This window comes from Anopheles cruzii, chromosome 2 (genome assembly GCF_943734635.1).
Source record: "Anopheles cruzii chromosome 2, idAnoCruzAS_RS32_06, whole genome shotgun sequence".
NCBI lineage: Eukaryota > Metazoa > Arthropoda > Insecta > Diptera > Culicidae > Anopheles > Anopheles cruzii.
This window is the reverse complement of record NC_069144.1, coordinates 23,068,891-23,090,600: the sequence shown is the minus strand read 5'-3', so window position 1 is coordinate 23,090,600 and position 21,710 is coordinate 23,068,891. Positions and strand designations below refer to the sequence as shown.

The 21,710-nt window shown below is 43.1% G+C and overlaps 4 protein-coding genes and 1 long non-coding RNA gene across 6 annotated transcripts; 3 read left to right on the top strand and 2 right to left on the bottom strand.

Annotated features, from left to right (window-relative positions):
- Positions 1-6,786: 6,786 nt before the first annotated feature.
- LOC128267333 (DDB1- and CUL4-associated factor 10 homolog) lies at positions 6,787-8,812 on the bottom strand. Its single transcript, XM_053004143.1, has 2 exons — positions 8,802-8,812; positions 6,787-8,720 (listed from the first exon to the last, which is right to left on the bottom strand). Exon 2 carries the CDS (start codon positions 8,591-8,593, stop codon positions 6,887-6,889), a length of 1,707 nt encoding a protein of 568 aa, XP_052860103.1. The 5' UTR covers positions 8,594-8,720; positions 8,802-8,812; the 3' UTR covers positions 6,787-6,886.
- A 204-nt stretch (positions 8,813-9,016) lies between these two features.
- On the top strand, positions 9,017-9,576 carry LOC128268492 (uncharacterized). Its single transcript, XR_008269146.1, has 3 exons — positions 9,017-9,104; positions 9,175-9,211; positions 9,288-9,576. It is a non-coding gene; the product is annotated as an uncharacterized LOC128268492 (long non-coding RNA).
- Positions 9,577-10,146: 570 nt separating this feature from the next.
- Positions 10,147-11,975, top strand: LOC128267209 (splicing regulator SDE2-like). Of its 2 annotated transcripts, none has more exons than XR_008269116.1 (2): positions 10,147-10,409; positions 10,477-10,606. XR_008269116.1 is itself a non-coding variant. In XM_053004002.1 (2 exons), exons 1-2 carry the CDS (start codon positions 10,317-10,319, stop codon positions 10,767-10,769), a joined length of 375 nt encoding a protein of 124 aa, XP_052859962.1. In that variant the 5' UTR covers positions 10,147-10,316; the 3' UTR covers positions 10,770-11,975. The 2 variants fall into 2 exon arrangements, 1 of the variants encoding a protein (XP_052859962.1); XM_053004002.1 differs by having other exon boundaries at positions 10,488-11,975.
- A 3,109-nt stretch (positions 11,976-15,084) lies between these two features.
- Positions 15,085-16,159, top strand: LOC128278689 (carbohydrate sulfotransferase 8-like). The gene is given in 3 exon segments (XM_053017420.1): positions 15,085-15,300; positions 15,303-15,351; positions 15,423-16,159. Coding segments are annotated over 3 exon segments (1,002 nt in total).
- Positions 16,160-18,858: 2,699 nt separating this feature from the next.
- Positions 18,859-19,854, bottom strand: LOC128278688 (carbohydrate sulfotransferase 11-like). Its single transcript, XM_053017419.1, has 2 exons — positions 19,659-19,854; positions 18,859-19,592 (listed from the first exon to the last, which is right to left on the bottom strand). Exons 1-2 carry the CDS (start codon positions 19,852-19,854, stop codon positions 18,859-18,861), a joined length of 930 nt encoding a protein of 309 aa, XP_052873379.1.
- Positions 19,855-21,710: the final 1,856 nt, after the last annotated feature.

The window sequence follows — 21,710 nt, the reverse complement described above, 5'->3', positions numbered from 1 at the left end:
AAGCTGAATCCGACAATTCCTGACAACTACGGGCCTAATCTCTTCGTATTCATTCGCATGTAGAAATCACAGTTCGCGCTATGATTTCTGTTATGCCGTATTGGGGAGAAGGGAAGCTTCATCCTACCAATCTTCTGTTAGGGTCTTGAACTTTTATATTTCCGGACTTGCACCGGCCCTCTACAGGTTCTAATCTTTCCTTGCGGTATTATTCCTCGCAGTTTAATTCCTTGCGGTATGTTCCCTGTCTTTTCTTCATTTCTTTTTCATTGGATCCGTATTTCATTTAAATTTTCGCGCTTTTTTTCAACTTCCTTCTTTCTCTTTTCTTCCTATCTTTTTCGTATCTCTTATCGTTTACTTTTATGTTCTTCTATTGTACCCATTTTTCTTCTACTCTTATCGCTTTCAATTTCCATTTTTTCCCCATTTTGTTTGGTATTGCATGCAATTCGTATTAATATTAATAAAAACCTTTCCCAAAAAATTATTTTCATAGTAAATTAATATAAAAATTCTTTCTGCCTACTTGAGCGGGTGCACCCGTAACAAAAACACGAAGTTGAAAACCGCGGACTAACATAAAAAAATACAAAACCATAAAGCAAGAAGTGCAACTAAAAACAAAACAAAAATAACGTACAGCATGAACCCCGGCACTCCTTTCATGGAGCGAGGAAAAATTCCTCAAGTCGTGTCGGTAATTCCCATCTATTCGGGAAATCCAAGGCAACTTGCGCGTTGGATTGAGGACGTCGATAACGTCTTACAATTATTTATTGATGGTATGGAGACAGTGGAATACTATTTTATAATCCGCGCAATTACGCGCGGATTATAAATAAATTAAAAAAATAAATTGTACGCGCAGCGGCAGGGCCATGAAACAGCCATTATAAAACTCTGCAATATGGTAGCACTAGATACGTTCATTCGAGGGCTGGGAGATCCCATATCTATGTTTTGTAAAAATTACAAACCAACAAACTTGGCCCAAGCATACCACTATTGTTTAGCGTATGCCAACATGAGTGTTAGAAACACCCCTACAAGTGCGCAACCCAGACGTAAACAACCCACCCCACATAACAACCTTTTCCAACATCCAGTTAATGTTAGAGGTCCACCAAACGCGTTTAACAGAAATCCAATTCCTACGAGAACGAATAATTATTCCTCAAAACACATACGTCCTGAATTTAGGAGGCAAGACATCCAACCACAGTACGAACCTATGGACACTAGCACCACACGTTCACTCAATGCAACGTTCAACACTCAATTTGGGAACCGTCCTGCGATCAGCAGACCGATCGAAAACACAATCGGCAGAAATATAACTGGGCATTTACAAAAATTAAATTTCGTACAAATAAATTTCGATTAGTCTATAGAAAACTGAACCAAAAAACTAGACTATAGAAAACTGAACCAAAAAACAATTTTTGATAGATACCCTATGCCAGAAATTTCTAACATATTAGATCAATTTGGAAAAACCCGTTACTTCACAACCTTTCATCAGGATTTCATCAAATAAACATGCACCCCAAGGAGGTAGAAAAAGCAGCATTCTCGTTTAACAACGGCAAATACGAATTCGTTCGAATGCCCATTGGATTGAAAAATGCACCAGCAATTTTTCAAAGCAGTATACGAGTAAGAAGTGAAATTTTCACACCAAGTAATTGTAACTTCGTCTTTTTTATACGATATTGAACATGTTGAAAAAAAAAATATAATAAATGAGAGAAAAAAAGAAACAAAGAAGTTGTAACCACGAGAAATTGCCAGTAGCTACAGAAAGTTCGTGAAACTTATCAGACGAAAAGGCGAGCTTGAAGGCCAGACGAAAAGGCGAGCGATATACTTGAAAAACACCCTTGCAAAATGCAAAAAAGTAATATTAATATATTCCACGAAATAAATATAACTGCTCCTGAGGGCACAACCCATATGTTAGCTCAGGCCATCTGTAGTAAAAACGATAGTCCCCTTCTAAATATTGCAAAACACAAGGTTAGGAATTTATGTTAAAATTTAAATCAAATTAAACCAAGAAATCGGCTAACCAGAAGCATAGAAGCAATAGGGACAACCTAGAAATAGATAGGAGGAAGTCCTGACGCCCAACGACCTGCAAATCATCAACTGCACCATGAACGACCTTATAGAAAACAACAACCTGCAATAAACGAACTTTTCGGAAACAAAATTAAAGCTCTCACAAACGACATGGCCCAGATCACCGAAGATATGAAAACTAACGATCCCCTCCTCGACGATTTCGAAATTTTAATGGCAATGATCAATATAGATACCATCAATAAGATACTGGAAGATACACAGGAAACGATATTGTTGTCCAAAGCATCCGTAGGAAGCAACAAACTGTTACCTCCACGCGAAATCTTGTCGATAAAATAAATACCAAAAGATCAAGGAATTAAAAATAGATATCCCAGACGAAGCTATCACCTACATCACACTAAAGATAGCAGTAAATCACGAGACACTGCTGTAATTCTAAAAGTGCCAGAGTTGCAAAGAAACGAGTCAAAAATAATCAAAATATTTAGGAACATTTTTAGATCAGGGTGATTATCTAGCTACTATCATCCCCAAAGGCGAACCGCAAGATGCACTAGCGAGGGCTGTGGTATCAGAGTTAAAGAGACCCGCAGCAGCGGCTTATAGTAAAATAAAGGGTCGAAACTGGCAGGAAGTGAGAAATAATTTAACTGACGAATTCGGAAGGGACCAAAATTTAGAGATCATGACTAAGGTGGAAGTCCTCGAACAAGGGATCCATGAATCCTTCCAAAGCTACAGGAAAAGAACCCTAGATCTGCACAACTATATCAGAAATCACGAGAAGAGCGACGATGACGGGAATAACTGTGCCCAACGGAGTTTGCGGCTCCATTTTATAGAAGGGCCGAAAAGTGCTACACTCAAAGAAGGAACAAGGCGAACAAAAGGGAATAGACCATCAACCATCCGCTAAACTGTCAAACTAAAGTATCAGAAATTCCAGTGAATGTGAACAAATTCCAGTTCCTCTTATGTAGCAATAGAGCTACCAACGAAACATCCGTTACACAACGGGCGTATCTAAAAGGTACAATACATCAACACGGACTTTACGGCTGTACAAAGTGCCGCATTATAGGAGAATTCCTTCCTAGATTTAGTCTAGTTTCCTTCGTCGGGATCGGCCCACCACGATCACATGATGATTTTATCCGTGGACTGTACGACGTGACGCATCGGTTGTCGGGGCTATGACGCCTTTGGCGAGGATGGGCATCGATCTTATAAGGGATGTAACGGTAGGCGATGACAGACACCTACTCCACGATGGTATTGCCAAGACCATATTTTTTGGGCTTATCCATGGATATGGTACCATGGAGACCCTAACAAGTGACAAAATGGTTGCTTTGGAGAGAGTGGCAATGGAGATGCGGTTTCCGCATGAAAGGAAACCGCGACAATTTATGGAGCACGCTACTCGTTGGCGGCACGCCGCCTGGGGTAATTTTTTTGATATCGGATAGTTGTAATGAGACATATAATGCCTCAGTACGCCATGAACTATTCCAAACTGCATTGGGCCATTGCTATTTGCAGTCACAGGCGGTATGGCCATCTTTTAGAATATGCAAGACGATTACTTACAGAATATGTAACAGAGCACAAGGATATGGTCGGCTTTGTAACATGCACTTTTCATTACCTCCTCCATTTAGCGGATGAGGTACAATTCTTTGGGCCTATTCCATTGCAGTCTACGTATCCTCACGAGGAAGAACTTGGGGTTCTTAAACTTAAGGTTAATATCGAAAAGACCGCTTCTCCGGCGCAGCAGGTCGCGCGGTCAACTCTACTACGTGAAGCAGCCTCGATGTTGTCGACCCAAATGAATTTCCGAAGTCACGAACGACGGCTTAAGAGTCAAAATAAGAAAGAATTTCATGCTAAGGGACGGTCCCACAGAAGAAACCCCCGCCAAAATCGCCTTTGCGCCAAAAGAACTAACAATGAGAAACTTCACCCCTTCGTAACGACTAAATCAATTACCGCTTTCGCTGGAAACAGCAACATTACTGGAAAACCATTCGATGGAGGCAAGAAGTACCTCATCTCCATCCAAAACGAAAAACAATTCACCCGTCTCCTCACAATGAAAAACTTGACAACTGCCAGACCAAATATCAGAAATTCTAGTGATTGAATCTTGTAGCAATGGAGCTACCAACGCAGCATCCGTTACATAAAAAAGGCACAAAAGTTTACCTTATTGACCACAAATTAAAGTTGTAATATTTAAGCAATTTAACAATCAAGCAAGAACTTTACGTCAAATCACGTTAGCATACGTTAATTTGAGCAGACTAATCAATAGTACGGCATATAATAACCGTATAACCGTTGCTAATGCCCACATTTTTTCACAATTAGCAGGTATCACAATCTCGCAACAGAATCCCATAATTACGTCACAATTTTCACTGATTTTTCGCACTGAAACATTGATTATTGTAAACTCACTTACTTCTCTTAACTCGCGGTTAGATTTATTACGGCCGTAAGGATATGGCCGACCGCTTGCTGCAAGTCTGGATCACAATGCCAACGACACGGAGGCCAACTAATAACTGAAAGATTCATTTCAAATTTGCGTTATTTATACTTCACGTGAGCTACCTGGTAGTCCGATCCGTGGAACAGGATTGTCGTTGGGTAAATTGTTTGACGCTACAGCAGCATCGGCAGGTACAGAAGTGCTGATCCGATACAGTTCGGGGTTACCATAGAACAGCATGTTCGACAAAGTACGCAGGGTAGGATTCTTAACCCTGTGTCTACCCTGGTGTGTCCAACTGGTGTTTTTGGACTCACTAGGTAATCGAAGTCTGAAAATCCCAAAACGAACTGGTGGCAGTTCTGGATGTTCAGGTGAGTTAGCACCTATAGAAAAGGAACACATGGACCAGCATACAATTCGAAACGAAAATTAACCATTTCATCTCTGTGAAACCGTTAACACGCTGACGACAACAAATGATCAATTTGAAACGAAAAACGACGAGAATGGGCCAGGCGACGATAAGGTTATTTTGCTCCACGCCGATGCACCTGCGCACAAAGCAAAACTGGTTTAAGATATAATCAAAGCATTTGGCTGGGAGCAGACTTGACGCCTTCCGATTATCATTTATTTTCATCGGTAGGACCCGCATTGGCTGAGCAGCACTTCGATTCTTGCTAATTTGACTAATTGTTTTGCTTGAAAGGACGAGCAATCCCCAAACCACGAGAGAAATGTATAGCTAGCGACAGCACATATTTTGAATAAAACAGAGCATTTCATTTAAATGTAATAAACATGTGATTTCTTTGAAAACAAATCGGTTTTCGAGTTTAACACTTGGTATATTTACTCATTTTTTTTTCCACAATTTGGCAATATTTTTTTAATATAGGTTCTCAGTCACCATACAGCTACAGCATTATAGGAAAGGACACTAGATGATGGTACTTTTACATTATAGCATTCGTAATCTCTACTATAAATTCAGTTTGACATTCGAATATTTGTTGAGAGTGAAGGCAGATTCGATAAGGTGATAAGTAAAAACAGAATTCCAAGAACTGCTTCTATCATCACCAACATAACTGCATTGTGTGCTGTACACGCACTATCATTAAATAGCAGGGCAAACGATTCGATTTTTGATATGGGGATCATACGACGGCGATATGGCCATGGAGTTATATTGGTCATGGCGGAAGCATTTTACTACATTACGAATCAATTCTTGGAAGTTTGTTAACGTACCTGGTCCTCCTAACAAATCAGTCGGTCTGACGTTATTGTACCGACTTTAGTAGATACGTAGACAAAATTTGTAGTGTAACCTTAGTTGTTTATTTTTTTACATTGTTCACCTAATAGGAAAGCAATGTTTCATTCGCCCAATAGTAATTATATGTTTCACGAGAATAAGGTGACACGAACCATATTGTAAATTATAATTTATATTTATAAGCGCAGACTACACTTTGCAATGTTGAACTTTTTTTAATTATTGCAGTTCCAGATACGCGGGGACCACCGCCAAGCGGTAGACACTCTAACGACCACCGAGGAAGATAGGCACCTTTCCTGATCGGTTAGCCACAAGCAGGCTGTGGGTGGGCAGCCGATAAAACGCCCAGGGCATAATCGATGGTCGCTTGAAGCTCATGTATGTTGCACGATTAAACCTTATTAAACCATAGCTGTGTATAATGGAGTACGAGACGCACCGATGGGTCCGGGCCGTCCAATCCATGCGACGATGACTGGCACAGCGCAAACAGATTCAAACTGATTCAACTGATTGATCCCGATGTGCGTCGTCGTGCTGTGGCCTCGATCCATGCGACACAACAGCCACGATCCTGGTCGGTCGAGTTCCATTCTCGATCGACTGTTTCAATTTAAGGAGCAGTCCGTCCACCATATTTTTTAAGGCAGTGTTTCCCTTCTGCAGAGCTGCCATTTAGCTCTCGCTAACGATCCAGTCTTATATCAACAGATTGATGTCCTGCTTTTTGATGTCGGGATAGTCCCGATAGCCCTTTTATCAGGTAGCCATGGTCCGATCGCATCGTTTGCTGGTAGTTTTAACCTTTTCTTCCGGTTTTACCGTGCTTTATCGATTTTTAAGCACAACACGTTCACGATACAGTGAGCGAAAGCGTAATGGCGTTTGTACATTATTTTATATGGTGAGAATTAATGGATAATAAAACATTTATTTGAGGCAGTTTGTTGGCGGTAATGCGCAGATTTGGGGTCATTGCCAAAAACAGAAATACTAACACATTCAGAAAATTATTGCATCGTTCGCGTATGCCATACAATATTCCCTTTCAAGCAACCCGTAACGAGTAGGGGAAAGCGCGGACTAAACGTGCTACACGCAACTATGCCCTGGTGTCCTACTTCCTTTTTTAGCACGTGTAGCGTATGTGGTTTATCGTTCCACTCAGTGTTGATTGTGCGAGGTAGTTCCGCGCAATTTTCATTAAACGCTAGCAACCGCACGCCATTTAAGTACGGAGAACAAATGATACGGCCATCGGGTGAGAAGGAAGCTTCTTTGATTATGCCTGGCAAAAGGCTGGGCTCGCGTACGTAGTATAAAAGCCGTGGTGTATTCTTGCACATCGTGTCGACTTCGTGGTGTTTCTTTAACTCGTTATCAGAGTCATTTGAATCGGGCTGCGGGATCGTATAAGAGACTACAGTCCGTCCGGAGCGGCGGGAGAAAAACAAGCGGAGTGGCACCATACCAAGCACGCGCTCCTGAAATGAGATTTGTGTCGCCCATAGATCGAGGGCTACGTTTGCCGGTGGCATTGCGGCAACACTGCCTGATAGTTCCTCGCGCACCATAGCTGCATCGATAGTTCGAGTTGCTCGGGCAGTTGCCATAGGTGGCTGATTTTCAGAGATCAATGGTTCACGGCAGTAATCGTGGTCTCCGTAACGCTGGTGCGAAACTATCTCATCTGCCTTTTCTTCGTTATCGTTTTCTTCTCCGTTCTCTTCGGCGATATCATCATCCTCTGCATCTTCTTCTTCATCTTTGTCTTTCGTGTAACGGTTGTAAGCTGTATCTGATAGGGCTTGTATATCGTGGATGGTTGTAAACTCACCGCGGTTGTCGTAAGTAGTATTGCGGCTTAAAGCGCACCAACCATGGGGATGAATCTGTAGTGTACTGATTATTTCTGCGTCATCATCGACTGGAAAGTCAGTGACCAACTCCACTCGGTTTCGTTTGGTTAGTGGATAAAATGAACGATTGAATGATTCGGTTATGGCGATTGTTTGCTGGCGCTTTTGCATTAATCGATAAACATTGGGTTGGAAACCTTCGAGGTCGCTAGACAGCCAAGGCAAGTTCAGATTGTTAACAATCATCAAATAGCCGCCGCTAGTCGTAAGCACCATCCTTGTTTCGTCGGGAGTCAGGCGGCAGCGCACTAAACCAGGCACATTGAGCAATCGACGGTGGACGCATCCCTGTTCGGTATAGTTGTTTAGCTCCCAGCCACAAACCGTACCATCGAAAGCTGATGTGATCAGCATGTTCTGCTTCTTTGAATACTCGATGTTTTTTACCCATCCGTTGTGTCCTTGCAATGAGCGTAGCTTCGTGCGTAGATTCCGTGTATCCCAAACGGCAATGGTATCGTCGTCGGAACCAGTGGCGAATGTTACATTATCGAGATACTTAACGCAGTTAATACTGTCATAGTGTGCGTTTTTAATGCCACATATCCTCTTTTCCGTCACTGGATCTAGAAGAATCACACCATTATGCTCGCAGCCTCCCGCGAGCATCGATCCATCAGGTGAAAACTCTAGACAAAATATTCCACCATAATTCAGCGTGTTTGGATCTCGTTTAGTCATCGGTCTCGGAGGTCGTGGCTCGAAAGACTCGTACAATGTTCGATAGACGATGTCAGATTCGCCAACACGCGGTGCAATGCCGCGTTCTCGTCGGTGCCACCATGCGTAGAAGGACATTTCGCTTCGTTGATCACGAACGTAGTAAAATGAGCTAAGCGACGGCCTTTTGATTTGTACGCCGTTGTTTCTAGCAATATTTGCTGATTATTTCCACGGACGTAACTAGGGAGCCGCTGTTTATCTGCTGTAAACATCTAACGGTTAGTTTCACTAAACACTGTTGTTGTGGGTTAATAAAAGACAGACTTTGGATATAAAAACTTACTTCATTTCGTAAGTTCCACAACACTCTGAAAATATGTTGAACGAGTGTCAATGCTAAATCAACATTCAATATAACAACGCTTGAAAAAGATGCGCCCTGATTGGTTCAATCCGAACGTCAAAATCGAGAAGGGATACGATTTCCATTATAGCATCGCCGACCTAAACCATAAAATCAGTTTGACATTCGCATGTTTGTTGATTTCTACTGCAAACAAATATAAATTATATTGTTGTGAATTATGTGGAAAGCAATTGTCATCAAAAGAAATACTGCAATTGCATCGTCGAATTGTTCACGAAGGTAAAATTATATAAACTTGTGCCATGTTCTCATTCACTTATCAATAAGGTTTCTTCGTTTTGCATTACAGACGAACGTCCATACAAATGTACCGTTTGCGACTTGAGGTAATGAATCGTAAACATCACATTTTCCAATTTGTAAATTAAATCGGGTTTATCGACGTACCATTACTTGTTGCAGGTGCAGCAGTATTAAGCAGCTTCGGGTTCACATGAACACTCACACTGGCGAAAAACCGCATCAATGTTATTTTTGCGATCGTAAATACCGTCATTTAAGCGATTTAAAGGAGCATCTAAGCAAACATATCGGGGACAAAGTTTATCCGTGTCATCGCTGTAAGGATTCTTTTAAGCTGAAGTCAGAGCTACGAGATCATTACAAAGAACACTTCCAGGGAGCTTCTACATCGATGCTCCCAACAGAAGGTGATTTTCAGTTTGCACTTAATTATCTCTTGAGCTTACGATACCCCAAATAAAAATCAATCGCAACACCAGATTAGTGAGTCGCTTTGATTCTGGGGGCTTTGCTGGCTGCGTCCGGTTCGGTTTGGGACGCTTGTAATTCTTGCGTACAGAAACTGAGGCTATTTAGATGCTGTGCACCATGCACGCACCGTCATGTGAGAAAAATTAAATTTTGTAACAAATAACGGCAGCAGCGCTCCGTGTACTACGTGGCACAAGGACATCTGGTACAGTCAGGGAATGGTGTAAAGCTCTTCCCGTCTAGATACTATCGGAAAATCCATGACCCGAAACACATAGGACGACTGGAAGTCTTCGCGTCCATTTTTCCTGTGGACAATTGGTCAATATATTTTAATTATAGGTTCACAGTTACCCTACAGCTACAGCATTATAAAAAAGGACACTAGCAGACACGGAAGAGAATACAAAGAAGACTTCTGCATTATAGCATCCGTAATCTCTACTATAAAATCAGTTTGACATTCGAATGGTTGTTGATTTCTACTCTTTGTTGATCAACTCTCATATTGTTCCACAAGTTATTAATGTGTGTACAATACACCGAATAAGGTTGTGCTGGGTGCTAGACAAATTAAAGCCAAATCCTTTTCATCTTCCGTTACTGTCTCAGTTTATAGTTTATCTAAGCGGAATAGGGGAGAATATAATTGTTGTATAACTAATAATTGTATAATTATTTGTTGAAATTGCGTGAGTGGCGTATACTTAGTTTGAAATGTACACACTGTACTATGGTAACGAGCTATTGCAGATGACTGTAGTTTCCAGTATTGTTTGTGAAATTCCATCGGCAATTAAACTATGGAAGGTAGTTATCCGTTCGTTTCATGTTTTGTTTAAGCAACCAATGTAGGACAAAACCATTTTAATTGTAGCTTTCCTGTAGGGCCTTGCTCCAGCAGACTACTACATCACTCAATGTGGCCAGCGAATTGATAAATGGCAGAATTTGCGCAGCAGTGCTCCTTTACGGATCAACGAAAGGCTTACCGGTGGCAAGGGAGGTTTTGGTTCGATGCTGCGTGCAATCGGAGCACAGATTGAAAAAACCACCAATCGTGACGCATGTCGTGATTTGAGCGGACGCCGTTTGCGTGACATCAATGAAGAAAAGCGACTGAAGGCGTGTACGACGACTCAGCAACATTCTTCAAAGAATGATCACTAAAAAATTATTAGGCAAATCGAGAAACTTACCAATCCCAAGCCAAATGTTGAGGATCAACAGCACCAACGTGGGAGTATTTATGGGGTTGATATGGCGGAAGAGGCTATAATTGAAGGTTTGGGAAAACCAGGCAAAAGAAAACGCAGTCCCGCAAACAGAGGTAACGCTAAAAGAGGCCGTGATTACGTGTGGATAGGGACGGAACATATTTCTTCAGGAAGTGAGACAGATTCTTAACCGGGTTTAATAACGGCATGTACCTTCAAACAATCAACAATATTCTGAGCAAGACGTCCGAGAGCGACATTGATCAATGGCCTGTGATGGGTTCGATTATGTGTTGAAATATATTATTTGAACTAACTATGAACACAAAAGGAGAATGCCTGAGGCTAAATTCCGACCAGACGAAGAAACTACGGATTAGGCGCAAATTCTCAATCAACTGACGTTTATGAGCTTCCAAAATATTTTTATATTTTTTTCTCATATTCATATCTGATCGACTCGTTTTTTTCGTGTTTCATGTAATTCCACTCATGTTCTACTTAACTAGCAGTAGATGATTTTACATTTTTAGTTCTTCAAGTTATTTGAGACAAGGAAACAAGATACAATTGACGGTTTTTGATCTGGGGAGATCTTAATCTGGAGAGTATGATGTATGATGTGAAAGCAGTTCCCAGGAACTATGTCTGTCATCCAAATCTTTAAATGTAATTAGAGCGGAGCACTTTTAGTTAAAAGCTATGTTCTACAATCATACCACTACTTCCAATGTGCATTCCAGCTTATTCTAAGTTTTATTGGTAAGATTTTTTTTTATAGATTCGACACAGCTTGATCCATTGCCTAGGTTGGTACATTTTTGTGTTCACAAATATAGCAGGCGCAATATGTTGTGCAGCATCGAGCCCCTTGGTGTGGAAAGCAACAAAATATTGATCGTTACGAGAGACCGCAGTTAGTTTTTTCATTTGTATGTAAATTTACTACCTTCACATGCGCGGTTGTTTTGATTGTGCAAAGGTAAAAATCGTAAAATCGTAAATCGTAAAATGGAGCGATAAAATAATACGCACAACGGGTAACGTAGCCCACGTTTGGGGTTTGAAGGGATTGACATTAGCATATAAAAAGGTACTTCCATGAAACAAGCTTGTTCACAGACTATCGTTTAATCTAAAGTCTAAAAACGGCGAGTGAATAATCTATTCCGTTAATATGAAGATGCTGGGCAAGTCTTCGATTTACTTCATTTCCAAAGTACAAACAAGAATGTACTGCTCTTTTGGTAAGTAATAAACTATTTTCATAAAATGTCTGCATTCGTTTTACCAAATATTCGATCTACGAAAAAATCTGACAAGGAGTTTTCGTATCGTATAAATGAAAAAGAAAATTTTGGGCTCGGTTAGTCATTTATAAAAACTGCTAACTTCAAATCAATATACTTTCCCTCCGAGACGCCCATTTTGGTTCTGCTTAGTGCGTTCCCAGGTTTTACCGCTTTTAAATTAGCGTATACATTAGCAACGGGGCGAAGGGCGGCTCAGTTGTACGCCCATTCTTACATTTTCCAATCAATATTCGTATTCTCGTTCGTTTTGTGCTTTGCGGTCTGAGACGAAAAATGCACAGCATGTAAGTAGCTGTACTGTACAGTTTGAACTTTAGAAAGAAATCATTCGCTGCCCTCATTTGGTTAAAGTGTGTCTGATATTGTGTCTGCTAACAGACTCATCGTCAAATCGATTGCAAAACAATACAAACGCCCATTTTAGAAAGCGACGTATTAAATCAACAAACCGATAAACGGTCATTTTTTCGGCCTCGTACATGGTTTTATAATCAGCCTGATTAATATAAACAGTGAAAATCAGTGAGAGTTGTAAGAAACATAATTTACCGAGTAAATGCAGAACGAAATCGCTCGAGGCCCGGCTTTAACGGGTAACCGTAGGCCGTAAATCATATCACAGCATAGCTATGCACCGTCTTTTGTCTGAATCTTCTTTTTTAAGGGCATATATGTTAGTAATGGCACCATTACGTTAGGCGCCATTGCTTTCCAAACATAATGATTTTGCCCTATAAATTATCGATACGATTGGGTCCGGTTTTCGTGAGAATATAAACCAAGACGTTGACTCGCGTCGAGGAAAAACGCAGAAGGATGTTACCAGCACGAGATCTACGCAGACCCGTGCTTTCTTCTTGACAATACAACATGGCTGAACAGAGTTCCAAAAGAAATAAAAAATAGAAACCGTTGTTAGTTAACAACTGTACGCCGATTTTGTCAACACTTACTCCCGGATGTCGGTGGCTAATGTTGTCTTAGGTAATGGGGCTTTGCTGGCCGCGTCCGGTTCCGTTCTTCGCCACGTGAAGCACCCATTTCAGGACGCTTGTGATCCTCGCGTACGGCAAATGAGGCCATTTAGATGCGGTGCCCTCACCATGCACCGTCACGTGAGAAGAATTGAATTTTGAAGCAAATAACGGCAGCAGCACAGGGTCGAAGGACCTCTCGGGCTGCTTAAAGACTACCTTGAAGCCGTGGCTACCTGGCGGAACCGAGGGGACCGGACTTTTCATTTTCACACCCCACCCCGCTTTGCACTCTATCAATTGCTGTGCGACGAAAGCGGCATCCACCAGAAACAACAAACATATGCGGTGGAGCTTAGTGATCTCCGGTGGTGATTTGGCTCCCAGCTTTGGGGGAAAAAAACAGTCACGGGTTCCGTGTTGCCGAGTGGCAAGCCGCCCGAGCTCACGTAGATTGGGTTTTGTATGTTTTATGCACGTTCGATGAAAATTGATTTTAGCTCCACATCCGCAAGCATACGTGACGCCATTTGTTTTCCAAGCAGCCACCAAGGCGGTCGTGCCCTGCAGTTGTGGTTAGGTTTGTGTCCTCTTAAGAAATGCATATGTATGATTGAAGCGAAGGAAATAGGCATGGCGTGTCGTGGCAATAGGATTATACCTGCTGGGCAATGGCAGGAAACGGCCACGATAACCGCCAGTTCAACTGCCTCATCACTACTTTGAACACTGTACTACATATATGATAACGCAACGTTTCTTTTCGTTCGCCATTTTGTTAATTGCATTTCTAGCGATCTTTGTGAGAATCCTCACTACTACAGAACTTCATAGCGCACCTCAAGAAGGACCATTCGGTTTTTACACAGCGCATGTAAAGGCCACGTGCCTATATCACGAAGATTAAAGCAAAATTCTGATTTTTCCTGCAACTTATTACTTATCGAAAATGGAATTGATGCCTGGTGGAATGGGGTTTCGGAGCCCAACACATATAACCTTTAACGCTACATTCGCAACAGTACAATTAATGTGGTTTAGGTTCCTATCTAGAATTAATGATCAAAGTTAGAAAGTTAGTTAGGAAAGTAAGGGGATATCTGCTAAAAAACAAAAAAACACTTTCAAGAGCTCCGATTCGAAGTCACTTTTGTGCTGTGAAGAGTCTTTAGTTTTATTCCCATACAGTTATTTTGTAAACTTTGTTAAATTTTTTGTGAGACTTTGCTTTTTGTAATTTTCTATTGCACTGTTTTTTTGCACTCGCATGTTCTATGCATTGCACGTATCGTAAACTCCCAGCAGTTCTGAGAAGGTCAGTTCTTGTCTATTTGCATCTTCTTAAATCAAACGGTACAAAAGGACCAAAACATTTTATGGCAATCCGGTGCTGCTTGTCTGTTTGGGAAAGCTATGAGGTTTTGGACTGAATCCCGAATTAAATTGCGTTCATGAGCGGTATGATACAGTTGCCAAAACAACTGCAACGGTTAGCTGTTGTTTAGCTTCCCAATTAGCATACACACCAACGTCTGGGTGATCGTAAACGCTGGCTGTCGGCACAGCATCTAATAGTGGAACATTATTTTGCTATTCGCCACGGGCAAACAATAACAGTTCAGCTTCATGTTCACGTTGATGGTATTCCTTCGTCTGCCCAAAGTCGTATGGGTAAAGGTGTTGTTCGAGCTCCTTCCGCCACAGCCTGCAAAGCATAGTGCCGCTTGTTTGCCCAGCTATGACGCAGAAAATCCGGAAAGATTGTACACACCCGGCAAGGTGGTGAATTGTTCGATTCAACAGTACTGGGCCCGCCATTCATAAGTGGTTGGAAACCGATAAAACGTTGGGCCGCGTAGCGGTGAGCCCTCAGAGGCAAAGTTATCCCGAGTTTCACTAGTCATTTCCCTAGTCCTGGCTGAAGTGGCTTGGCTGGGTGTTGATGGGTGATCATCGTCATAGGCCAACACGATACTTCAGAATGATCGTAACAAACATCAGGCGCTTGGTGCGAAAAACGTCGTCAAAGTTGTGGAAATTTACTCCGCAACCAGTAGTGAACGTGTCCAACCTTCAAGGGGCCTGTACCGCGTGCATTGGAGTGGTGGTGCTGTTGTTGTTGGTTGTTACTGTGAGGCTGCTATGTATCCGGCTTCGAGACCGGCCTCCCGAGGAGGACGTGCAGCACATACTGGGGGGCGAATCGCCCACCTGCGGAATGCCTGCAATCGGCTGGATAATGGTGGACGTATGTTGAACCTAGCATTTGGGTCAGACCTGACGTACTTACGGGATTTTTTTTTCTACAATTGTGCTTAGACCAAAGCGTTCATCCGGCGTTCTACTTGCACAGTAAGAATCACAGTTTGCTCTACTGCCTGGTGTTTAAGGCTGGGACCAGCTCCTGGTTCTATAACTTCAACTCGTGGGCCGGCTTCACCGAGTACGAAATCATGCACATCGACAACCTGTTCCTAGCCCGGAAGTTCTACCCGCAGCTGACCCGGTCGGCCCTCTTGCACTCGATGGAGCACTCGTTCTCGTTCCTCATCGTTCGGCACCCGTTCGAGCGGCTGATCAGTGCGTTCGAGGATCGGTTGGTCAGCATGCGGAACGCGTACTACTCGCGGGTTTCGCGAGCCATCTACGAGCGCTACCACCCGGGCGGGACCGGCGTCATTTCGTTCCGAGACTTTGTGCAGTTCATCATCGACGACGTGGCGTACAGCAATGGTAGCCGCGACCTAGACGTACACTGGTGCCCGGTGAACAACCTCTGCACACCGTGCCTGGTGCGGTATGATTTGATCATCAAGCTGGAAACGTACGCCCAGGACGTGGAGATGCTGCTGCGCAGGGCGAACCTGCGGGACAAAGTGAAGCCGGTGCACATTAACCACAGCAGGCGGGATGTTGTAGATCGGCTGATCGAAAAGTATTTCTCACAAATCACACAACAGCAGATGGATGCACTGTACGCGATCTACGAGATCGATTTCCTGCTGTTTGGGTATTCGGCCGAGAAGTACTTTCAAGTGCCGAAGGTGGCGCAATAAACGTGATAACAACCGATTGCTCCCTCTTTTAAAGCTAAACGGCCGGGTCTTGGGGCGTGTTCTTATTGCTAGTTGCATGCTGTTTATAGGACCCACCAAAGCTTACACTGTTGAGTTCATGAGTGAAGGATTAGTTTTTGTGTTCGACTTGAGCGACTCTTCTTCTGGGCGTCGCAAATCCTCTGGGCGTCAGGTCCTCCTTTAAAAGTGATGCAGTCAATGCTCCTTGGAGCACCAGCGTACTTTGGAGGTTAGCTCGAGGAATTTAATTCGCTTAATTGATGCAAATGATAGTTTATGTGCTCCCGACGCAACGCGTACGTGAGCCGACAACTAGCCGCGCTGTGGTACCCTTCTCTGTTCGCCGGTTCTACGGCCCGTTTTTGGGGTGAATCAGTTACGGTGGTCAAAGTTTCGTGCCAGTTGTTTAATTATACGATAAGAAGTGACACACTTAAGGTGTTGTGTCCACCGGAGCTTTAGGTGAGCTTTCGCATTTCGCATAATAGTTTTTCTCCATACTTAAAAAAGCGGGAAACTTGTGCTATATCTCGATTTTCATTAAAGTGTGAATCGTACGAGGCGCGAAGCGATAATTTTCGAAGACGGCCACGTCAAGGGTGTGGAGCTTCTGCCAAAAGTCAACAAACCCCCCGACAAACACTGATTATGACAAACGCAATCAATCCCGAAATCATTTTCTAGGATTGAAATTGAAATTGAACGGTTCATTAACTTGCCAGGGAAGTAAAGCACTGATTGCTCGCACAACTGTATGCAGACTCGGGTTTTTTTGCCTCGCTCTCTTCAAGCACTCGGGCCCAGCTACACGAGGTTCCCCAGTTGAAGTCGTGAGCGAAGATGAGTCTTTCTCAAGCATGTTCGCGTGATCTAGAATCAATTTGTCACATACAGTCTCGGTCATCGGTTCACACTGTATGAAACTTTTTCATTTTTTCCCTAAAGCTCGGTGCTAAAATGTCCTAAAATGGCTGTAGGGAGTAAAAAGGCCGAATTTGGCGGCTCTCTGTCCATTAGTTTAGTAGTTAATTAGTGTGAGCTTAAACGACATTTTCACATTTCGCGGAAATTCACTTTTATGAAAACCGCAATCGTTTGAATGGTATACCAAAAAAAGGAGATGGTATGGCCGAGAAATTGTCGAAAATATCGGTTATTAACTCTCAACGAACACTCTCATGAGGAAAACATTGCTAAACAATAGTAGTTTGGGAGATTTGGGAAAAGGGTTCATTCATAATTATCATAGACATTTGGAACATTGATTGTTTTTTTTTCATCTGGACGTTCTGGTTATTTAGTTGACGTTTCGTTGAGTTTTCAAGAATTAGTCCAGCCATGGACAGTGCAGAATCTGTGGGACACTTTCATCTCACGGCCAGCAAACGCCGAAGACTGGTTCAATTTCGTCGATTTAATTTCACGGAGCTGCCGATGGTAGCGTCTAGTGCTGCGCGATGTGACAGGAATGTCGTATACGCGGGACGGCGGGCAATGTCAAATTTTCGAGAGTCGCCCCCACTCCCCCCATCCTGTGCCGCCAATCAGATTGATTGTGGGTAACCCGCAACGCAAATTTCGATCCCCGGTCACATGCACTACCGCCGCTGATGCTGCTGTCGTTGAGCGACAGCGATACTCTCGGCATGTGCATTTTAATGATGGATCGCAATCTCTCATTTGCCCTAATCGAAAATGGTTTTCAATTTGGCTTATTAGCCTTTTCATTGCGGTGCTCGTTTGGTTTTGGAGTACTGCGTTCCGTGGAGCCGGCTCGGCTTGGCTCGATGCGTAAGCTTTCATATGCCGTTTTGATTCAATAACGAGTCAATGATAATGCAATCGCACAATCGCACAGCATCGGCTTGGATGCCGAGGACCTGGCGTGTTTGTAAAATGTTGTTCAAACATATTGCATCCACCATGGCCACGGATGTGTCGTCGGCTCAATTTGGAAGTCATCATGACTGCCCACTGACTTCGCCAGCAATTGGTAAAAGCATTTTAGAGAGCCAATTTCATTTACGGAAAGTGGCTCCAAAAAGGCTGCCAGCTGAAGATTAAAAATATACCACACAAATCAATCTGTTTGAAGATATTTTGTGGTACATACATGTGGTACGTACTTGAAAATATAGGACAATGAAAATATAAAGTATATTGAAAATGTAGGAAAATATAGAACCAGCAACACAGTTCTATTGTAGACCTACATGTGTATTTAAGATAAGACAACAAATGAATCTCTGTTGCGACTAAAGACAATCATTGACCATCATTCGCTATGTTCCTTTGTTATTTTGCCACCAAATTCGAAGCCAACCATTGAGCTAAGTAATGCTTGGCAAAGTTGTAAATTTTGGTTCTTTTCATAAAAAATATTCCTTCATTTAGGAAAAAAACATACAGTAGCCCTACAGCAACTAACGCTAGGAAGTACGGCGACACGTGCTGAGATGTTTCTTAGCTCGTCTTTATTGGTAAACAATATTCTTTTCCAACCGAGCAACAGCAAACACTCGGCTGGCGCCTGGTCCAGACCGTAAGCACATTGCGCCAGGAGACATGCGCGGGTGCGTGCTGGCAAAAACAGTTGTGACACAATTTACACAAAAATCCTTTTTTAAATCTATCAATTTCATTCACTGCCATATCGGCGGCCAATGGGTGTCGGGTGTTTACGGTTGTGCGTACTGAAAGTAGCGATCGAACGGGTATCCAAATAGCTCGAAGTCTATCCGGTATATTTCCAACAGGTCCACCAGTTGCTGTTTGGTTAGTTGGGAAAAATATTTTCTCACCAACCGATCGATCGGGTCGCGGCGCGCGTGGTTCATCTGAACGCGTTTTATTTTGCCCTGTAGATGGGTTTCGTTCGCAAAGTAGGCTAAGTCTTGACCGAAGGTCTCCAGTTTCATGATGAAGTCGTAACGCGCCAGGCACGGGGTGCACAGATCGTTGATGGGTCGCCAGTGGAGGTCAGAGTCTTTTCTGTTCCGGAACTGGTACACCACGTACCGGGCAAAGTCCTGGAATGACGGTATCCCGTCTTCGATCCCGTCGTCGTGGTACAGTTTGTAGATTTGGTGCGACAGATTTTTGAAGTACGGATGAAGCTGACCCAAAAGACGCTCCTCGTAAGCGCTGATCAAGCGCTCGAACGGTTCGCGCACCACAAGGAATGACAGCGAATTCTTCATGCTGGTCAGCAACACGTCCGGGCTCTCCCAGGGGTAGTGTACCCGCGCCAGCATGAAGTTGTCCGTTCTCTGGTCCAGTATCTGGTCCTCGCTGTACCCGGCCCATCGGTTTATGTTGTAAAACAAGCTGGTGGTGCCCGATTTGAACACTAAGCAGTACAGCAGGCTTTCGTTTTTTATGTGGATGTAGAAAGAGGTTTCAATCCGGGATACTGAAATGATGCACACCGAATGCCCTGGGTCAGACTATTGTAGGCGTAGTCCGTCTGCATACGTACTGTTTCCGTTATTGTTCCGCTCGCATACTTCGCGAAGGTGCAGAAGGCGGTCCTGGTTTATCTCTTCGGGTGATTTAGTTTGACACCGACCTTTCGAGTGCACTATTATAATAGTGTACACCAGCACACCGCCGATCAGTGCGGCTAGTGTTATTCTACGAAGTTGCGATCGAAGACGGTACGACCACGTTGTCATTCTGACATCCCCGGGTGAAGTGCGTCGTATATACTGGCTACCTAGCCCAGCTAAGTTTGTCGCAATGTCGAGCAAGAGCCGGTTCGCACTGAACTTGGGCATCAGACAAACAGTGAGCTGTCGCGTATGAACAGTTGTTGGGCCGTACTTTTGAGTGTTGACAAAACACAAAGAATTTCATTAATGATAGCTTGTTGTTGTTGATATAGGTCAGGTATTTTTGGAAGTTTGCATAGCCACTGACGTCTGTAGCTCATAGTGGCCTCGATGAGAAAAAAACTAGAGTGGAAGGTTTGTTAAATAGTGCCAACAACATTTTCGAAATCACCTTTCTGCGTAGTCGAACAGGATCGAAGGGCTAGATTAGTGGTATCGGGTTAGTGGGCGATATCTTGGTTCAGGTAGTGGATCCAAAAATGGGTTTCGTTAACATTTCTCATGATTTTATATAGAATCAAAACCTCGAAGTGTATCGCACTAAAAACTGTACTCAAATTTGGGAAATATAGCCCTTCAACGCCCGACACAGTGGGAGCTTGGAGCAATCAGCCGGTTTTTATGATTTCGCAACCAATTTGTGCAGGCTATATTTTGCAACCGACAAAATTGCCCACAGAGATGGACGGAGAGTAAGAGAGAGAGTGGGGGAGTCATCGAGAGAGGGGGAGGAAGGGCGTTTTCAAAGTTTTGTTACCCAGCGTTACGATGCCCGAATCGAAACTTGAACCCCGTTCGCAATGAATTTCCGTTCGGAGAATGAAAATGACTCCGGTATACGACTACAGCCGGAGTGGGCTCCAGTGAGCGAGCACCACAACTGACTCTGGGTTGTGCCAGCAACTCAAGAGTGCATCGCTAAATTGCCAAAGTTTTCGCTCGAATGCAATTGAATAATTGAATACTTTTGGCAACGTTTGGCGAAGTTTGGTTCAACGGGCTTCTGGCGAGCGTTAACTGCAACATATTTTAAATCAACGCAAACACAAACACTCACGCTTGCGAACATTGGAAATTACATACAAGAAAAAGCCCCTGGAGTGTTTGGAATTTTGGTCCAATGCGATCGTCCGGGGGAGTTTAAATAGTGTCGATTTGCGGAACCGAGCAGATGCTCGCTTCATCAACCAGAATGGCAGGACTCTGGACTGCAGGGAAGATTTTATACTATAAAGCGTAAAATAATGTGGCAAAACGTACACCGATTTCTATATGATTCTTCTTTTTCCTATTCGACTACAAATGCCGAGCGGTCTTGGCCTGCACCACAGACAGTTTCAATCTCTGTTGCTTTCTGTATTTTAAGTTTTTGGACCATTTGGTTTATACATGTTTTTATGATTTTTTTGGTTTCTTTCTGTTAGGTTTAATGGCAACCGACACGGACAGGAAGACGGGCGCTTTTAAGTAGTGCCTCAAGCTGCGAACGGGTCGATGTCGGTAAGTTACTCATTTCGGAAAACACCCCGGAAGACAAAACATATTTCATCTTCTTACCGTTGCTGATGATTTCGCACGTATAGCGCTAGTGTAACGAACTCGGTCTTTGATTACCCACCAGAGAGACATAACTGATGAGTTGTGCAGAGTACGACACGGTGATAGTGATGGTTCCGATGGTGTTAACAGCATCGTAACTGGTTGCTAGGCCTGCAGAAGAGATTGTTGGTGACTGTGAGTCTATGACCAGGACCATACCATTTCGTGTTCGATAGCATTTTTTTTTTTCTAAAACCACATAAATCGATGTAATCGTCGTGTGCTGTTAGGTGACGCAATATTGTCTTATATCCGTTCAAAAAAGTGACCCTTTTCAAAACTGCGTCGGAGTCTTTTGGGGTCGTTGGTTGAAATAACAA

Excerpts from the sequence above, each read along its gene's own strand:
- LOC128278688 (XM_053017419.1), bottom strand. The coding sequence starts at position 19,854 with ATGACAACGTGGTCGTACCGTCTTCGATCGCAACTTCGTAGAATAACA. Across the intron at positions 19,593-19,658 it reads GCGGAACAATAACGGAAACA|TATCCCGGATTGAAACCTCT; the intron begins GTACGTATGCAG and ends GCATCATTTCAG.
- LOC128267209 (XM_053004002.1), top strand. The coding sequence starts at position 10,317 with ATGTACACACTGTACTATGGTAACGAGCTATTGCAGATGACTGTAGTT. Across the intron at positions 10,410-10,487 it reads CGGCAATTAAACTATGGAAG|GGCCTTGCTCCAGCAGACTA; the intron begins GTAGTTATCCGT and ends GCTTTCCTGTAG.
- LOC128267333 (XM_053004143.1), bottom strand. The coding sequence starts at position 8,593 with ATGTCCTTCTACGCATGGTGGCACCGACGAGAACGCGGCATTGCACCG.